Consider the following 20,769-nt stretch of genomic DNA (forward strand, 5'->3'; position numbering starts at 1 on the left):
GTTTGTTTTGTTTTTTCATAGAGTGAACAAAACTACTGAGTAACAATGATTGGCTTTGCTGGCCTTTCAAAAACAAATCTTGAGTCCTACGTTGTGCAACAGGAAGGAACTCCAGCAGGCAGCTTACACATCTTTCACACCTCAAACAATCCAGCGTTCCTTTGCTGTTGAGCATACTCCTCTTTTTTCCACAAGATGCTCTCACCCACAGGAATGACACTGCTTAGCCATGGCACCATTACACTGAATTGTTCCTTTCCTGGGTATACAAGCCTATCTTTGATAGTTTTCCCTCTTCAGAACAGAGAGAGCTAGGAAACTATGACTGTGGTGTGTGCTGGACTACCTCTGTTAGTACAATCTAAACAGTTCATATAAGACTTTGGTTAAACTCAAGCATCCATGCATCATTCTATGAATCTTTTAAAATTTCCTAGTTACAGGTAAAGGTTGGTGTCACTTCCTTTTTTTCCAAACAGGTTTATATTAATCTGCAAGGGAAAAATAGAGTTGCACCTATATTTTCCTCTATGGAGATAACCTTTGTATGAATTTTTCAGTGAGGCTGAATCACGGTGCTGTTGTGTTCCACATTGGTTCTTTTGCAGCTTTCATTGCCATGGTACCTAAGTGACTTCCAGTAGTGCATTTAAGCAATGTGCCTGTCACTTGTCATGTGGGTTCACTCGGTCTCTCATCTTCTCCCTGTATAGAGAATAGGAGCTTTCAGTTTCTGTTTTTCATCTTTCTGAGCAAAATATCTGTCACTATACTTTGTTGAGTGAATGATGATGGAATAGTTTGTAATGTGCTATCTGTAATAAAACCAATTAAGCCAGCTCTAAATTAACTCTTCCGTTTCACACTAAACACATCACTGCTTTTTATTCAGGGAGACAGATGTATTTTCAGATTATGTAATTACAAAGATGAACATAGTTAAATGAAGAAATACTGCATTTTGTGTGTGTGTCTGTGTGTGTATCATTACTCAGGGTTATAGATTTTTTATTTTAAAGGAACAAAAAGTTAATATGTGTACAAGTCAGGTAATGATTCGGAACAAACAGGTCTTCTGCCTAGTTCTGTATTCAGATTTAAAATACATCTGGATCAGAAGGACTGCTGTGAGGATCTGATAATTTTTTCTAGAACACGTACAGCAATTTCATTGTAATTCAATTTGCAGTTTAAAAGTCTTATGAAACACTGCATAAACATCAATAATAGGCAATTCTGTAAAATATATCATATTTTGTTTATCTTTGAAACAGAAACACCAAGTCATTAGCAAAGACAGAATAATATATAAATATGATCGTGTTGTCAGAAAGACCTTCAAAAAGTGTAATGAAGTTAAAATCACACTCTCTGATAGGAATCTATTTTCTTCTCTTTCACAGCAAGAAAGAACCATTTTTTGCTTCTTCATCCCAGCACCTTGCCATCCAAAATAATTCTCTGTAACCTCATAAGCTTCCAGATACTTGCAGAATGGATCATCAACCCTAGACTAGACTATTACTCAAACATGAAGATAGATTCAAGTTCAGTCCTTCTCTATCCTGAACTGTTCAGACAAAAAGGCGTCCAAAGTATCATAAGTACAATAGGACACATCACCTTTGGCTAGGGTTTCCATCATTTTGGGACTTTTGTAACATCCACTGACATCAGAAGATGCGCACTGGTTGACTGTCAGTAAGCAGCATAAAAAATGTTGGTGTAGGCTTCCCCACTGAAGTTGGTTGATATTCTCATGGCTTGTCAGTTCTGCAGCATGCATGAATAAAAACACCTTATTGTTTTCTTTCACTTTTCATCAGTACCATGAGGGTGATATGATCTGAAAGAAACCATGAGAGACATTGCTGCAGTTCATGAGTGTGTCTTCAGAATTTGTGGAAGATTTGGGATAGATTAGCAAGTAAGAGTGCCTGGGGTGATATGAGCTTATGAGGCTGGAATGAGAATGAAGACCAACGAAGGCTTTGGATCCAGGAACCAGCTGAGAAAATGAGAAATGTGAGCTGGAAGCTGAGAGAGATGTAAAACTATCATGGTGAAAATGGGCATTAATCCTAGAGGCAATCATCAGTAAGCACAACTTTGAAGGAAGCAGCAGAAGAAAACAGAGAAAGGGATAAGCAGACTCTGAAATCAAAGCTTCTGATAACTTACCAGAAAAATGGGATTGTATACATTTTGGAGAAGAAGTAAACATATGAGACGTTGTGCAAGGAAGAACAGTGATAAAAAAGACCTAGAACCTAGACCTGGTTTGAGACACCAATCTAGTATCAAACAGACCAGTTGAAATAAAACATATCTGTATCGGTATTTTGGGAATTTACAAAAAAGACAAAGGAGAAACATTTTATGACAGAGCAGGAGAGGGGAAACGAAACTTCCATGAACAGGAGCAGTGGAACACATTAGAATTCTCCCATCACCAAGTACTCAGTTACTGGTCAACAATTTTCATACAGTAAAAATGTGAAGTATTATAAACAGCGTATTTCTCAAATGCAGAGCCGGCCCATAGCTGTATATCTCTTTTTATAGTCATATGAAATAAGAATCAGTATGAGGATTATAAAATACACATTATAGCATTGCTACTAAACCTCCTACTTAAAATATTCTTAACCAGAAAAAAAAAAAAAAAAAAGGTTTATCAAAGAAAGGAAGACTTGTAGAACCCATTAGAGTTTAATTTTAAGAGCAGTAGCTATGAGGACAAAAGAAACTTCAGAAACTTGGACCGACTGTGGAATTGTCTTTAACTGTGGGTACTTCAGAGCCTGGTCATGAGCACGGACATAATATTGTAACTTCAGTGAGCTCTGGATCTCCCTGTGCGTCTCCTCCTCTTGCACTTCAGTAGATGAGATGAGTCAGTGGCTCAGGCAATCATCAAAACTAAGACACGGCAAAGAGCAGCAGGCAGCATGGGCTGTGTCAGCCAGCACATATATCTTGTACAGGATCGTGCTGGGTTAGTTGCCTGGCTAGTGCTCAGACGACCACCAGCTGGTGAAGGTGTGTGTGCTCGAGGAGTACAGGGACGTATACTATACAAATACCATCAATGGTTTTGAGATGAGAGCGTGGTTAGGGATGAGAGAGAGATTTTATTCAAATACATTCATTCTACCTGTACCTCTACAACATTTAGTTATAAACATTACTGTGTGAAATAGTAAGCCTATTATAATGTTACATAATGTGAAAGGTGACTAAAGATCAGATGCTATGTCTTCAATACATTTTTTTCAGAAAATTTTGTGTTTAGTGTATTTAAGCTATTACGATTTGTATTAGTAAAATAACACCACCACCAAAAGACAATGTTACAACTGAAACAGGATACATACAAGTGGAATGAGTTTTGCTAAACTGTTGTAACCAGAACACGTATTATTATTTGGCTAAGAATGGCAATATTTTGCCCCTGCTGTTATCTGAAGTTATCGGAGGTGACAAAAACAGGTTCTGTTTGAAACAGGTGAGGCGTTTATAATGGGACACAAGCACCACAAACACTGTATTTCTAACCTAAAAAAAAAAACCCAAGAAGTTCCAGATCCGTGAAAACCGGAGCTAACAAGTCCCTGTGTGTTTGCAGTCCCGCCAGCTTTCCAGGGGAACAGCTGTCAGTGCGATTTTGCTCAGATCCCCGCGGGCCACGTCGTGTGTAAAAAGCGGCTGAAGGTGAGCATCTCTCCTCCGGGGGTTTTCCTTAGAGTACAAACCCTTTTTTTGGGGGGGGGGGGGTGGGGAGGGTATTTCGGAGTGATCTCTTCAGAAGGCCAAGCCCTGAAAGCCAAAGGACACAGGCCGGGCAGCCCCCTCGGGGGGTCAGGGGTGTGAGGAGAGCTGGGGGTCCGAGGGGAGCCGGGGATCCGAGGCGAGCCGGGGGTGTGAGGGGAGCCGGGGGCGGGTTGGCGGCGGCGCCGGGAGACGCCGCGGCCCCTGAGGAGAGGCGAGCGGCTCCCGCCGCCCTCCCACCTCCCGCCCCTGCCGCGCTCCAACTTTGCTGCCTCTCGCCTCCCAACCGGCTCCTTCCCTCCCTCCATCCCTCCCTCCATCCCTCCTTCCCTCCCTCCTTCCCTCCCGCCGGGGGCCCGCCACGCCGTGAGGCGGCCGCCGCGGTGTGGCGGGGCGGGAAGGGCGGCGCCGAGCGGGCTCTCCGCGCTGCTCCGGCGGCGCCCTGAGGGATCCGGCTGCCCCGGGCGGGCTCGGCGAAGACGACGACCCCTTCTCGCCGCGGGACGCCATGAGCCAGGCTCAGCCTTACGCCCCGAGGAAAGGCGGCTCGCCGGGGACCGGCGCCCGGCGGAACGACAGCCAGGACTACCTGCTGCTGGACGCGGAGCCGGGCGACGACAGCGCCCTGCCGCCCTACGCCTTCTACCCGCTGTGAGTGCCGGGGCGGGCTGCGGCGGGCGGGCCGGGGCCGCTTTCCTTCCTCTCCCCATGCAGGGCAGCTTTTTTGCTTTTAAAAGGCGAAGAAACAGCCGCGGCGAGCGCCCCTCCGACCGGCCGCAGCCCCCCCCCCCGGTGCCCGCTGTGCTGGGAGAGGGACCCCAGCGCCCTGAGGAGGAGTAGGAGGAGGAGGAGGATGGCGATGGGGAGGGCTGCCGTTTGCTGCTGTTTGCTGCCGAGCCCGCGTCGCTCCTCGTTAAAATTAACGCTGTGTCTGGTGGGTTCAACGTAGTTACGGAAATAATCACTCGCAGAGTGAGCGCACATCGCGGTCGTGTTCGTACAACCGCGGTCCTTCCCTTGCTGCGTTCTGTCAGAGGCGCGTAGCCCGCTGTAATTTGATTTTGCAAGTTTTGCTGAGTAGCTCTTGTCATTTAAAGTAGGGTGGAAGGACATGTGCCATGAAAACTAAATGAAACATAAACGACAAAGGTTCCGGGAGCCGCAGTTTTTAAAAACCAGGTCAATTAACGCTCACTGTTTACACTTTCTCCCTGGTTCTGTACTGTCAGCATGAGTCCCATAATTATCACTTGTTAGTGCTTCTGTACAGAAGCTGTCCCACAGAGGAGGAAAATGGGTATTAAGCAATGTGAGATGAGTCTGAAAATCCCAGGTGATTACTGGAAGCTCTGTACTTTCTTTTACACAAATTGGATTTACTGCTTAACTCCATGATGAACTCCAGTTGTGTACCCCTTCTAGTTTTTTTCAGTTTTATCTAGGAGGAACTTACCAGCCATTTGTCATCTACCTGGATGTAGAAAAGGAATAATTGCAAGGAAAATGGTAATACTCACAGTGTTTGATTATTTATACCCTCACTTAAGAGCAGAGTTTTCAGAAATCACAACTGTATTGCTCTTCCTAAGTGTTTTTTGCTGTAGAGTACTTACTAGTTCAGTATGATCATATAGCTATAGGAGCATATATTATTGTACACTGGACTTAAACCCCGTGTCAATATCTATGAATGTATCTCTCTAGTGAATGATTTCCTGAGAAAAATCTAATGATGAGTAGTGCAGGGACTGCTTCTGGCTAGGTGGACTTCAGCTTTGAACTGATATGCCAATTGTTGCATTCTTTTGCTGTGGACTCATTGAGAATGGTTGTCCAGCTGCAAGAGGATATATCTTGCTTCAGTGGTTTAAATACTAGCTGAAAACAAGATCTTCAAGAGCTGTGGGATGCTGTTTTCCCTTCAGCAGTGTGTTAGCAGCTCTTGGTCCAGCACACAAGTATGGAGATCGTTTCTCATCATCTCAGAATGGCTTTGAGGAAAGCCTACATCCTAATTAGGTTGCTTTGTAGAGCTTGGGCAGCACTAAACTCAGGATTTTATCTCAAGTTGTGTCACATCAAGGTCTTAGATGGCTGATTCTGCTGTACAGAAGCCTCTCCCTGTGGAATTTTTTTCCAACAGTCTTTGAGAACAGACAGAGGCTACTGATCTGAGTGGCGGATGTGAACCTGAGGAATGTGCCCATTCTCGGTTTTTATATAGTTGCTACTAAAAAAGGTGCTCTAGGGGACTTTGCTGTTGCTGTGCTTGTTTTTTAGATGCACATTAGGCATGGGAAAGTTCGTTTGGGGCTTCTCATCTTCTTATAAGGAGCCACTTTATGGGCACCTTGTAGACATTGCCTGCACAGAACCACTTACAAACTCTAACTAAGCTGGCAGGGATGAATGCAGCGAGCACAGGCTCCTCCAGGAAGAGGTGATGTCCTAAGTACAGGTTTTGAATTTTACTGCCTAAAGTCCACGTGCATCGTGTTTTACATACCTTTTGTGCTGTCTCTTGAGCTGGAAGTCAATAGTTTTACCAGTGGCCTTCATATGGCCAAGAACAAAATCAGAGTGCTGGTGTTTGGTATATATGATTTATAACCTTTGTAATCTGCATGTGCTAAGAGCACTTTTCTCTGCTTTCTTTTGAAATCTTCAGATGACCAGTATTTCATGATGTTACAGTGGAGAGTATTATGTGAATCTTACCTTGTATCCATAGAGTCATAAGGTCTCTGAAGATCGTGAAGATAGTGTTGATGAAGGGCCTGCATTACCCAGACAGTTAAATTATGTGAAATCAGTTGTTTGTGTGCTGTGAAATCTACTTGGGCTCAGTGTGCATGCCTTATCAAGTCTGTCCATACGTGTTTATTCTTTAGCTTCTTCTCCAGCAATGTGGCAGCTTATGGAGCTGGTCATGCTGTAAGGTGCCATATTCTTCCATGAAAGCCCATGGAGGAATCATTGGTGGCCATTGGATTAGGAGTCTAAACTGAGGGGTCTGTGGGTCTGTCTATTGAGAAAGAGCTGTATGTCCCTTGAAACTGAATATTGTGTCTATGATTCAATGCAAACACAATAAAATAACCCTCCAGATTACATCAGTGGGTATTTAAAAAATATTTTTACTAAAACTACTTGTGCTTCACTTATATTATTTCCCGATGCATCCAGTCGCTAAGGATATTTTTGTCAAACTAACTGGAAAATGACATGCATCATTTGCACAGGCAAAAATGCCCCAAGAACATCTTGTGTGATGGTGATTAATGCAGGACAGGGATGCAGAGTACAGCTGAGGTCCAAAAAATCTGCAGTGTACCTCCTTTTCAACATTGTGAGGAGGTAGCATGCTTAATGGTGGCTTGGTAAGACTGTCATTTGACGTGTGGGCTGATACCAAGGAATAGTTTTCTTTGAGTGGTCATTTAGAGCTGACGTCACTGCCTGTGTTGTTGCTAGAACACGTTTTTCATGTGTCTCCTTGTGATTGCCTTGAAGCAGTGTAATGGCTGGATTCTAAAATATCTTTTCTAAGAGAACCATTTTTTGTATTTGCAGCTAAAGCCCTAATCCGTCAACCACTGCTACTTTAGTTCAGTAGTGTTACTTCTGAGCCTTCATACACAGTCCCTTTGTAAGAGCAAATGATTATCTATTTAATAAAACACTGAAGTTGCCTTTTTTTTTTCTTTGAGATGATTTTTCATATGATTCATTAATTGTAAAACAGTTCAGTTATATTAAAATCGGAATAATTACCAAACCCACTGTCTTGGATTTGTGTCAATGAGTTCAACAGCACCGACTGTATTGTTCTCAGGTACGTTTAGGCTGAGACAGAAAAAATACTTTCATATATGTATGTATATACATAATTAAATAATCATTTAATATTTAAATACTAAATTACCTGTAGACTGGACAAAAATCTGAAATATTGACCTGTCAGTGCCAACTGACTCTGTGAGTAGTAAGAGAGCTGACAGAATTACTTACATATTTGAGGCTTTATCCGAGTTTCAATACAACGTACTGAATGAGCAGGAATTCAGTACCACTCTTTCTGAAGAACAGCTTTACTGTCTCTGAGGTAACTGCTACCTTCCTTGCACACAAGACAGCCTGGGCTCAGCAGCCATGTCAGACAGGGTCACAGGCTTTTTTTGGTATGTGTATAAAACAATCTTACTTTTATTTGCAGTGTGGTACAAAACAAAATTCTAATGGGAACTTGTGCTGAAATATCTTGCTTTTCAGAATCTCTGTTAGGGGAAACACACTTCAGACAATTCGCAGAATTTGTTATTAAATGGTTTCCAAAAGATTCGGTTACTTTCTTAAGAATTTAATAACTGTGTTTTAGAAATGTTATGTAAGTAAACATTCTTTCTAGTAATCTTCTTCCATCTAGTTATCAAGTCTGGCCCCTAATGTACCAAAAAATTCCATTGCCACGTATGTCAGAAGATTGCCTGCTGAAATACAAAGGCATGGATAAACTCTTCCTCTTTTGCAAATATTTCATTGGCATAGAATCCCTAGTTTGTAGTTTAAAAGAAGATGGGAAGTGCATTTTAAGGTGTAACCCCAAACGTGAGCACTGATTTGCAGTGGAATTTGAAAGTGATAATCCCTGTACAAACTTCTCTGCTGAAAACATGTTATTGGAGAATAGATTGCCAGCATATGGAGATAGTCAGAATGCACTAATTCAGTCAGACATCTGGTTATATTGCTTATTTATACTTTGAAATATTTTGCATTGTGAAAAAGAAATATATTTTCTTATACGTGTCAGAAAGGACAATTATGCATTAAAATGTCAGTTGTAAAGTAAATGAGGCACACAAATTATCAGATGAAAATGGGAAAGAAAAAGGTTCTGATGTGCCTTGAGTCGCAGATTATTCCTTGGCTTCTGTGGCTGTTAGATCAAGTGTTTCTCAGCATTAGCAAACCCAATACATGCTTTAAGCCACCTTCTCTGTTAAATAATATACTTAATAATTTATTTCCTGTCTCTAATATAACAGTTTCTGCTGTTGGCATAACATCATTTTTATCTGCATCCTCAACTATCTTGCTTGAAATGACCTGTAAAATTATCTTCCAGACTCTTCATTAGACGTAATCTCTTCAGGGAGTAATGTGCAACGTGGCAGCTGTGCTTCAGATTGCTAGTCTCTGCTGAGACGCTGCATCCTCTGAAAATCTCTTGCAGTGGTTTTGTTGACAACAAAAAGGTGGAAGAATTAGTACGGGGAAAAGGAGGTTGTTTCCTTTTATAGCGTGGTGGATAGAACACTTCCTGTGAATTGGGACTAATGGATCTAGTTCCTACTGGGCAGAGGAAAAAAATCATTCCTGAATTTCTCATATTCTGGGTGACTGAATTTAATCCTCAAAGTCTTGGTTAAAAAAAACCATCATCATTATCACCAAGTCCCTGGCAAACAGCTTTTAGTTCCCTCTTTATTTTGTACAAGTATCTGTAAGAGAATGCTTCACTTTGAACTAGAGATATGCTTGATGTTGAGTTCAGCTTTTTTTTAATGTTTTTTTTTGGTCTGAGTGAAGAATAACAAATACTTCCTTTGAATCAAAAGGAAGTGTGTTTATTTGATATTACTGTGTTCTAATGTTTCCTGTCTCATCAGAATTTTTATTTCTCATCAGAAATAAAGAAAAAAGAAACCAGAATCATGCTTTTATGGTTAGGACATTCAGTAAAAGTTTCTTTTAAAAACCAGCAGAGCAGACCAACAGTCTTTATTTCACTGTGGATAGCTGAGGTCTGTTCCTAGTGAGTACTGCTGTAGCTTAACCACACAAAGTGAATGAAGCTGGTCAGGGATAGGTGGTCTTAAAAAAATTTTGGTGGTCTTCAAAATGCTTCCTTCCAGTACATCCCCAGAGCAGACTCTATTCCACAGGTGAGGTTTCCTACCGGATTGTTTTGTGCTTTGAAGCTGCTAGAAATACAGTAGGCTTATGCTGAAACTGGTACAAGACCAGAAAATTACCTCTCAAAGGTAAGCTGAGCTACAGACGTTCATTTTTTGGTGAAGACTTACATGATTTGTTGGTTTTAGTTGCTAGGCTCTTGTGTATTCACTGCATATGTTCACTAATGTAGCAGCAAACTTCCTTTGGTCAGCTGCATTACCTGAGCAATGTCCTGTGGTAAGACTGTATAACCCATTTTGCTTGACCTGTAGTGATATTTCTGTAGCCTTATTCATACACATTCTTAAGAAAAAGGGTAGATCTGCAGGTCACTCTGATGCAGTTACTGAAAAAAAATGAGTTACCTCCCTGTGGGGCCTAATTTTATAAAACTGGAAGCTTTCCATTTAAATCCAAGTCATTTGTTGGATTTGCATGGTGAAGGTGGAGTAGTGATAAAGAAATGTGTGGGATACGTACAGCATACTTTTCATTGCAAATGTTAATAACAAGTGTGCTCTTTGTCAAACACCCTCCCAACAGCATTTGCCACTGCGGAAGCTGTGGGTTATAATAACTGGCTACTTGAAGAATTCCCACAAAATGTCAATATCCCCAAGTAACAATGAATTGGCATGATGGGTCTACCTCATCAGGCTATGTTTAGGCATTCGAACTCAGCAAACATGATTAAAAGAAAATTTTGGCAGTTAAACTATATTCATCAAATTCTACTTGGTTTCTTACATCAAACTGTGCAAGGCAATGGCTTAGCAAAAGGCTACAATTTGAAAGTGCATAACAATAGTCTTATATGTACATGTGCACATGTGCACACATACTTGTGAGTGTAGATACGCACATGGAGTCTTCTCAACAGGAGGCTTAAAGGATTTGGCTTGATAAGCTGAGTTTAAATGTAAGTTTTGATAATTAAATGTGGACAGAAAGCTTAGCGATAATTAAATTACATACAGTTTTCTCTGGAATGGATTAACGTTTTAATCTTGCAGTGGAATGGTTGTTGTTTGTTTAGCAGTGACAATTTAAATACATAATCAAATATGTTATCTTCAGCAAAATAGATAAATTATGGAATATAAAGGGAAGATGACTAATTAAAGTCTGGGTTTATTTTCTATATCTGTTTCTACACAACTTCACCTTTTCATACCATGAGAACAACTGACAGCACACATTTATTATCTCACCAACATAATATGTATAAATAGAAATTTGTCAATAACCAAAAAATAGGAATAAGATATGGGAGATTAGGTACAAAAACCACAAGTAAGTGGAACAGTGTAGAGGAACTGCACATCAAGAGTTGTCGTCTTGGGGGCGTTCTCCAGGTTATGTGGGAGGTGTGGATGGCTTGCTTTCTGCAGCAATTGAATGTTATTTCCTTTTGCTAAAAAACAAAAGCCAAAAAACTGATTTGAAAATGGCAGTGTAGTGGATGTGGATTTGGAGGGTTAAGCCTTTGCTGTGGATGGTCTACTTTCTTTTAAAGTGGAATTGTATGGAATTGTAGTGATGAAGTAAAAATGACAAATAGTAATAATAATAGTAATTGTGAATCACTGAGAAGTAGATGTGATGCCTGCCTCGTCGCTCAAACATGCCTTCAGTCGTGTCCTTAGTCATACTGCTGTTAACGTTAGCACATCATTAATTAAAAACAAAACCAACCTGAACTTGCCCATTGCCAGCTCAGAAGAATGTGAGTGGTGTTACTCGTTTTTGCCTTAGAAATGGAATAAGTACTGGTTTTGAAGTCAGTATTTACCATAGTGAAATGATTAAAGAACTGAGGTTCTTTTTAATTATTCGATATGTGAAGTCTTCCCATGCAGGTAGAAGGAAGGATGATGAACCACAAGATGGTGGTGGATGCAAATTGGATTGAAAAACAAACAAGAAAAATGGAATACAGATCACAAGGTTTGGTGATGTGGTACCGGCAATTTTAGAGAATATTCAGACTGGGAAATTTCTATGAAACTTTGCTGCTGCTTTGTTACCAAATTTTGAATGAAACAGTGCATCTCTTAAAAATGGCATCACATACTCGTTTGAGTTAAGTCCTTCTCTCATTGAAGGTAGTGGGAGTTTTGCTGGATAGCCCAGATTTTTAGCAGGTTCACATTACAATTTTATTTTAGTTGTGAGTGAGCAGCAGCAGCTCCTGCTGGCCACCTGCAGAAATACCTGCTCAAACAGATTTATGTCTTGCTTTGTTGTGGTTCGCTGATGTTTGTGCACACAGCAAGTGGTAATCTCTGGGCTGCATGGGACATCTCATATATTCCTTATCAGACTTTGATTAATCACTACTAATAAGGGCAAACTTTCGCTTTTGAGCCTGCTGAGTTCTTAATTCCAAAAGAGAGGGCCCTGGATTTAGCCATGACCCGTAGGGACCTACCCGATGCAAGCAGGCAGCGTTTAACTCAGAGCTGGACAATACTTGTCCTGAGAGCAAGGAGGTATTAAAAAGGCTGCTGGCAGCCACAGCCATCCTGGCTCCTCTGGAATTTTTTTTTTCATTTTTAATCACATCCTGATCAGCATAACTAGAAAATAGGTATGTGCCCAACAGACTGATAATGTGGGCTAAAGTGCTGGTCTGGTGCCTCCTGTCTTCTGTCAGCACTGATAATTCAGATGATTGCTGGGTTACTGATTTTTCTCTTGGCCCAGTCTGGATTTTGCCTGTTGTGTGTCTTGGCTGGATTTAGGAATTGTGACTGGCTGCTTAGAAGCCTTTCAGAAGGGCAGATTCCCTCATCTTTGAGGAGTGATATATGTTTTCTTTCTCATCTGTAAGATTTTGTCTTTGGTGTACATATCTCACGTATTCTATACATGATTTTTCTCTCCTTTTTTAGAACAGGTAGCCATATCCGACTGCTCAACTTGTTAGGCCTATGATATGTACATGTCTTCGGCCTGCCAAGTGGTAATAACCCAATACTTGGCACTTCTTGTAAAGCTCTTTTAGTGCATTGCAAACAGGCATGTCTCACAGAGTCCAGCTGTCAGCCTTCCAGACACCGGGCATTTGGCAGCCGAGAGCAGTTCTTAGCACAACAGTGTTTTAAATCACGGTCTGTGTCAATTAAACACCTCTATAGCACCCCGCATATCGCAGCAGTAAGTAAAATGCTTCAAACTGCGGTGCAGTTTGTGGACGGATGCTTTGGCAACTGGCATCACAAGGCTCAGAAAGTCTGTACTGTTGAGACTCATTGCAGTGAATGTTGCAATTATCATTTCTCTGCTCATCTCAGGGTCCCTCCCAGCTTCCCCTTAGCCCCACGCATGTGCAGGAGCACATCCGTGAGCTTGTGATGGGGCAGGTGGCTGATACATCTGGTCGCTTAGCATCCATCCCACATGTAACAGCACAAGCAATGCTGAGCTCTGACAAGGGCTGTGTTAACTCACAAGCCCCGCCAGATAGGGACCTAGAGCCAGGAGAGATCCAGATGTTAGCTAAAACAGTAGTTTTTGCATTTTTTTTCCCTAACCATTTGCAGTAACACCTCGTTGTTCATATGTGCCAAGATTTACAGTCACATTCTGTGAGCTTCTAATTGTGTTTAGTGATTTACATAGGATCAGAACCATTGTACTGATCTTTTCATTTTGATAATCCTTTCAGAAAATGCAGTGAACCTCTTTGAAAATCACTCCTAACCAGCTGTTCTTCATGTTCAAAGCCTAAAAAACAATGTTCCCTTCCATTTTGCAATGCAATAATTGATTTTCTATATTAGTTTAGTTCTGCTCTGCTAATCTTTGTTTTTATGCATAATTTCCTTAAGCTAATTTAAAATTACCTTCAATCAGAAAGTGTTTTCTTAAATTTATTAATGAAATATCACAAGTGCCTTAATTTTCTCATCGATTATCTGCACTTGTGGGGCTGGTTGCATTACACATGATTTGAAGATATATTTCTATTCTTTTTTGTCACGCTAGATTCATTAATTTATATTTAATTGCAATAAACCTAATACGATCCAAATATATGAAGTAGAAAAAGATTTTGAATTGATCATGTAAAGCTTGTGGAATTTTTATCACGTGCACAAGAGGGAGAGTAATCTTGTTAGAAGTTGATATAAATATATAGTGTGTTAGTTGCACTTATTTAAAGGGAAATCCAGTGCTCTGAGAATTCCTGAGCCTCTCATAGCTCTGACATGAAGAATGGATATGCATGTTCATGGGTTTCTCGGCAGCAGTGGATCTCATGGATCTCCACTTCCTTGCTTTTGTTTTCCTCTTTGCACTTGGCTGTGGGTTTGTCCTGGCAGGAGCACATAGGCTAGGACGGCTGCTAGGAGGGTTCAGGCTCAACGTAGGCATAACACGGACCAGGGAGGTGAAATTAAATCAGCTCCTGTGCAGCAGGATACTTGAGGATATTTGCAGTAAAACTTTTAAAATTTCCACTGAGACATTTAAGTCCTGCTCTGACTAAATTATCTGACAGATCAGATGCAAAGAGCAGGCAGCTGGATGGCAGCAATTACTCTTCCTCTGTAGCTCTTCTTTTCCTCTGCCTCTAAAAACAAGTTTCCCATTAATTTCTTAAGACAGTTTAGGAAGACTGCTGTTTTCTTCGCTTTCTCAAGTGAATCTTAGAATCTTACAATGCACTATTTCATTTTCATTTCTGTCTCTATGTGGAGAAATCCACATTAAAAATGCAATGAAAATCCATAAATTGGATCTAAGTCTGGTAACACTAGCAAAAGTTAGTTAAGATAACTCCACCTTTAGGCAGTGGGGATGGGATGAAATCTTCTAAGGCTACTAGGTGTTTTGTATGGCCTGCCTTCAGTGTTCTCACTTCAGGATCTTAAAAACTAAAACCACACAGCATCAGAGCCACTGGGAAGTGTGAGCCACAGTCTGTGCTGCTGTCCTGAGCCCCAGTGAGGCCAATGAAGCTGTGAGAGTCTGTAACAACTTCTGGCTGTCCAGGAAAGATGAAGGAGTTATGGCAACACGGCAGATACTGCAGAGGAAGAACAGCAAGTATCTTGAACTGGCATCTAAGCAACAAGCAAAACAAGCAAAAACTAGACTGGGAGAGGAATGTGAGTATCTAAAGAAAAGGTCTATAGTATTTAAAACATTTTGGAGAGCACTTCTAAGAAAAAAGTCAGCAATAACAGTATTTCCAGAAGGTTTGCAGAGTGAACACTCTTTGCCGTACAAAGCAGTACAAGTGAATGTTCTCCGCTTTTCTTCAGAAAAAAATTTTAGAGGGTTAGGTCAGAAAGCTATTTAATCAGCAGCATATGTTGTGGGCACATTGGTAGGTAAACAGCAACTGATGCGATTGTGAAATTTCAGCCCTGCTTTGTATGATAAAGTAATAATGATCTTACTTAACAAGTTGATATATAAAATATATACTGGGATTTCTTTCCCCACAGGCGCTTCCAGCCTAAAATCAGCAACAGCATTTGAAAACAATGTACGCGGTGAAGGGAAATGTAAAAAAAGAACCTATGCAAACATTGCAGAGACAGCAAGGCTAATGGCTCTAGTCTTACAAAACTGCCTGAGGATCTTTAATGACCCAAGCTTTCTATGTTATTGATTTTATATCAAATCAGAAAAACAACAGAAATCTCTATAGCTGTCAGTGAGAGCATTTGATAACAACTTAGAGGGAAAGAATATCCCTTGTGGATTGACCACCTTCAGCCTGTGCAGGATTTCTGACCTGTCTGCAGGAATCAATGAGGAAATCGCCAGTACAGGGTTAGCATCACTGCTGTGCATGTGTGCCTCTTCTGACTCTGCCTGTGCCTTGGTTCTTCCTACCAGCAAGTCTTGATCTATCCAGAGGGCCAGAAACGGCACAGAGGTACATAGTGAAGAGGAGGGGAAATAGGAGGACTCACAGAGGGGAAATACAGTGCCCTTCCCATCTGGATTTCTTTTTCACTGAAACTTGAGGAGGGTGTGAGAGGGCTGCTGCATGTCCAGGTATCTCCCGAAAGGCAGCATACATGCATATGTGAAGGTGCAGGACCTTGGGAGCACTCCTGGTACTAATAATGTGCGAGCAAATTCCAATAGGTTCTTGTTCCTGAGTTTTACCTCTCTTGGAAGCAGATTTAATGAGTCTTGAACTGTAAGGTAAGGTGCTAGGTATTGTGTATTGTGGATCAAGCATACAAGAATTGATTGAAATTTCACACCCATCCATGGTTTGTTTTCAAATTCTACATTTAGTGAAAATGTCAGCATCTCTGACATCTTCATTTGGTTTTGATTTAGACATGGGATTTGGGGTTGGAATGTGGAAATCCTTCTTGTGTCTCTTTCATCTCCGTGGTAGTCATCAAGCTTTCTCCTTAGTTTAAGATGCTGCCTGGGTGGTGGAGGTGGCAGCAGGTGCAGGAGAGGCTGAGGGCTTTGGCTGGAATGAAGCAATTAGCCTGACATTGTGTGGGCTCCTTCCATGCTCTATGGAGGAGACAGGCCCCTTCAGAGCATAGTTCATCAGATCTGTTCCAGGACTGGGTGAATCACACTGATGACTAAAATATAGTAGAATGATTGTTGATGAATGGCACATTTATATTCCACAATGTGCAGATGTATTGCTGCTGACTTCAGTGGGATTTGAATTCATGTGCCTGTGTGGAAAATATTACCCTCAGTCTTTAATATTTGTGAATGTCTTTTTGACTGTATGTTTTGCAATGTATGTCAACGATGGTAATTTAAATATGGAGGAGAAGATGATGTATTTCTGGAACAGACTTCAAAAATGAGAAATATATGCAGTGAAATGTATGCAGTATGTAATTCTTTGACTAAGACTAAATTCTGACCCATATGTATATGGATAGATGTTCTGACCTTTGAATACTGAACTATGCAACATTTAGATTGACTTTTTTGGGGGAGAGAGGAGAGAATTAAGAGAAATATTTTGCATGTTAATTGTCTGCATTGCATTAGAGAACAGAGGTAGGAAGAAGAACAGAAACTAATGGGTTTATCTTGTAACAGAAATATTTTTTTTTCTTTCTAATTTAAATTCAAACGTGGGCCAAGCAATATCTTTCATTTTGATTAGAAAGTTAGCTTATAACATGCAGAAGTATTAAATCTGGTTATTTGAAAAAATAATTATAACAATTCCATGAGTGTCACAAAAGATTTTGCAGAATTTCAGTTCCTCTCTTTCCCAATTTTCCTCTTCATTGACATCGATAACGTAGAACTGGTAGTGGTGGTGTAACTTTGTCTCAAAATAGAATTTCTTACAATTAAGGCTGTTTACCAACATTCTGTGATATCAGATCATGTTCTCCCCTCTGAGTTACATGCATGACTCACTGATATCACCTTTAATAAATTTAATGCTTTTGCAGTCTGCATGCAGCCTAGCACAGGCTGGATTTGAGAACGTACTTCGGTTGTAACCAAGACTTTGCTCTGCAGTTTTTAGAATGGTAAAGCATGAATAATGTTTACACAAAAAACAGGAACATTTTCTGTTCAAGAACAAATGGAAATCTGCTTTTTCAATATGTTGGTCACTCGTGTATTCATCCAAAATTCTTGTTGTCCATCCACAAACAATTTATATGGGAAGGTTTTTTTCAATTGACTAGCAGCTGCCCTGGGAATTTAAGGAAGGATCCTGCCCACTGATGCTTGTAGGAGAGCATGCCATTTTCTCCTCAAGGCACCAGAGATGAACGAAGAACAAAGACGAACAAAGCTGAAGACAGCTTTGGAGAGTCTGGATTGCATGAGAGATGCAGCAGCAAAGTATCTTTTTTGAGTGATAAGTAATTTCTGAATATATATAGCTTTATCTGGAACAGTTCTTTTGAATATATCAATATTATATTGTGAGAGGGAGAATGTTGCCCCAGGTAGGAATTACTGGCCAGACATCCCCTGAACAGCAGCACAGTATGGCTGGCTGCGTTTCATTGTAAGAAAAACAGTACAAGTTTTGAAACATATCATTCTCAAGTTCACAGCCTCACTCAGCAGCAGGCTGCTGCTTCTTGGTTTGGAAGGGGCATGGGGTTGGCTTTTCTTAGGGTGTGCAGTGGAGCGTCTGTATCTGCTGAGTTTGTACTGTGGGTGTTTTTTTTTTTTTTTAATTCGTGACCTGTTAGCATGAGTGTAGAAGGCTGTCATTTCATCCCATGGGAATCTGAAAATTAGAGATGTCACTAAAGTTCTGAATAGATTAGCATGATCCCATTTGGCACAACCTGGTAATCTTTTATAGCCTGGGCTGAAGAGTTATATTGAGATTGTTTTACCTCTTGCTCTGCTCAGTAATCCCCGAACTCAAGGCTGGGACACAAGATGGAAGAGAACAAGAAAGCATCTACTGCTGCTATGTATGCCAAAAATGATCAGTTCTGAGAATATGAGACAATGGACACTACAGCATCAAATTATGACTGCTAGTTACCTTACAGAAAAGGCAGGGTGCTAGAAAGAATATAATTTGAAGGAATATTTCAAAGGAATGTAGAAAGTTAGGGGTATAGAAAATGAGAAGAATAATTCTTATTACCACCTGTCTCCAATAATCACTCAACATCTTCCTAAAAATTCAAGGTAATATTCAGAAAACAGCAAAGTCAGCTGAAGCTGCTGCATCTTCTTCACCCTGGAATGGAACTTCAGTTTGCCCAGGAACTGGATGTGGCAGAATGGGGAAAAAGGACAGTGAAACTATTTTCATGATATTTCTCATGTGCAGCATCTAGATAAGCGATATGTTGACTAGGCTAGCTTCATATCCCAGAGATGATTTCTGCATGAGAGCAACTTGCTATTCCCTGCTCTTCTACACTGACTGTTATGTATACTGACACTGACTGGATGTATACCACTTACAAGAGGATCAAGGGGAGAAAAAACTTCCAAGTAAACAACAATTGCAAGTAGGGCAAACGCTTTATTTATTTATTTATTTATTTTTTTGTTTCATTCTCTGATATCATCTTGTGGACTTTGCCAAAAAAAAAGGGAATATGGTTTTCCCATTTTGCCAAATCCTATGTAAAAGTGAAAGCTTAGTAAGTTTGGAATTTCTTTTCACATGAAATGTCATTGTTTTTGTATCTGTTTTCATGCTAGAATGGTTAAACAATTAAAATCCCCCCATTTTTTTCCTGAACAACCCTTAACAACTCTCTTCTCAGAAATGTTCACCATTTACTATTTGATCAGATTGTTTCTATATGTCTGAAGTAAAAATGTTTAGTTTGGGTTGGTTGAAGCCACCTGCCATCATACACATGTCAAATCAATATTAATTGCTTTTGTTTTTTTTCCCCCTGGCTGATCGTATAGAGGACAATTTCAGCTCTCTCACAGCACATGTGACGTGACTGCTGTGGCAGACGGCAGAATTCAGAGTGTATCTGTGCACTTGTGCATGGCGGAGGGCATTCTCTGAGGAGACCAGCCCCTGTGAGACCATGGTGACCAAGACCCCAGATCTGTCTCTCTTCATCAGGAAAATGTAGTGAAATGGTCTGTGGAACTGATGCAAAGTGATACACTTTACATCAGTTACAAAGCAACCCTCACAAGGCTTTCTTGTCCATGATATTAGGGTTTGGATCCGAATAACATCTCCCCTGCTCCCTTCTCCCCTTAATTTTAATGTATTTAGTTAAAATCCGAAAAGTGAATTTGGACAGTTTAGACAAGCAACAAAAATACTTACTGAAAGATTTTGCTTTTCAGAACCTGTATTTGCTACTGGATAACGAAAAGGCCACTTTATTTCTAACTTCTGATGACTTAGCTTTTCTCCATTAAAAGAGTTTCCATCCACCCCAAAGAACCAATGTCTTAAGGGTCTTAACTCTACTACTGTTTGTGGGATTTCAGACTAAAAAAATGCCTTAAATTTTTATTCTGCTTTTATTCACCAAATTTTCTGGATGTTTGTGTTAAGTGATAAAGAATGATGCCTCTGCGTAACTAAAAGTTTTAATTAAATTATGATTCTTCTGTAGAGTATGTTGCAAAAAAAAAAAAAAAAAAAACGAACAGAATTTCTCTTGACAACAAGAGGCAAGCAGGAAATAGGCTCAGTGGGTATTTGCCATTGCACATAATGTCGGTGTTCCAAAAGCTGTGTGTTAATGTGTCAGTGTGAATAAATGCCTCTTAGGAAGATTTCTCAATTCTTTGTTTCATCATAGCCAATTATTCATTGGTAAGCCACGTGCTTGGGGTGTCCAAGACTGAGCTGCAAGTCCTGTTTCAAGTCAGGTAGAACAGAAATCTCAGTCCAATGGGAACTGGTGTGAGTGGGCAGACGCTTCTTCAAATCTCACTGATCTCAGGAAAATATTCCGCAATTATGAAGTTAGCTATTGTCTCATTTTATGTCTTTGATATCTCAAATCGTGTTTCTGTTTTACATTGTGCCATGTATTGGAATCCTTATCACACCTCAGGTCTGAGAAAGGCAAGCGATCTTTTCATGCTGGAATTTGTTGCTTGACTTGCTACCAATTCTGTATTCACTGAGGTCAGGATGGCAAGTACTTCCTTTATGCACAGCAGGGAACAATAAACATCATCATTGTTTCTTTATTCTTACAAAGTAATTATTTTTTAATAACAGTAATTACAGTGATTAAAACAAAGCCATTACTTTAAAAAAAAATATTTTTCCCTTTTAAGTAAGTACATATTGAAATGGAAAACATTTCCTAAGTAACACTTTATCCAGAAGTTATATTGCACTGTTTTTAAGTAGCATTCTCATTTTTTTTTAAATAAAATGCATGTTTCTTCAGCCTACTTTGTACCAGATAATGGATAACATCTACAGAAATAACTCTGTTCCATTCTTGTTTTCATGGGATTCAGTTTCATGCTTTTTATCTATTTTTATTTTTCTTGGGTAACACCAATCAGCTGTTCCTTCTGTTGGTTATCAATTTGTTTTTTAAGCACTTATAAGGTAAATTCTATCAGATGCCTTGCTTCTTA

General features: G+C 40.3%; 1 protein-coding gene across 4 annotated transcripts in view; it reads left to right on the forward strand.

Moving 5' to 3' along the window:
* Positions 1-3,770: 3,770 nt before the first annotated feature.
* The window catches only part of TRPC6 (transient receptor potential cation channel subfamily C member 6), a 100,933-nt gene continuing 83,934 nt past the window's right edge, over positions 3,771-20,769 (forward strand). For all 4 annotated transcript variants that reach the window (XM_080571495.1, XM_080571496.1, XM_080571498.1 and 1 more), the window contains exon 1: positions 3,771-4,422. In XM_080571495.1, coding sequence (XP_080427621.1) covers positions 4,280-4,422 — 143 coding nt within the window. In that variant the 5' untranslated portion in view covers positions 3,771-4,279. The remainder of the gene's footprint in view (positions 4,423-20,769) is intronic.

The sequence above is a fragment of the Anser brachyrhynchus genome, assembly GCF_964034855.1.
Source record: "Anser brachyrhynchus genome assembly, chromosome: 1".
Lineage (NCBI taxonomy): Eukaryota > Metazoa > Chordata > Aves > Anseriformes > Anatidae > Anser > Anser brachyrhynchus.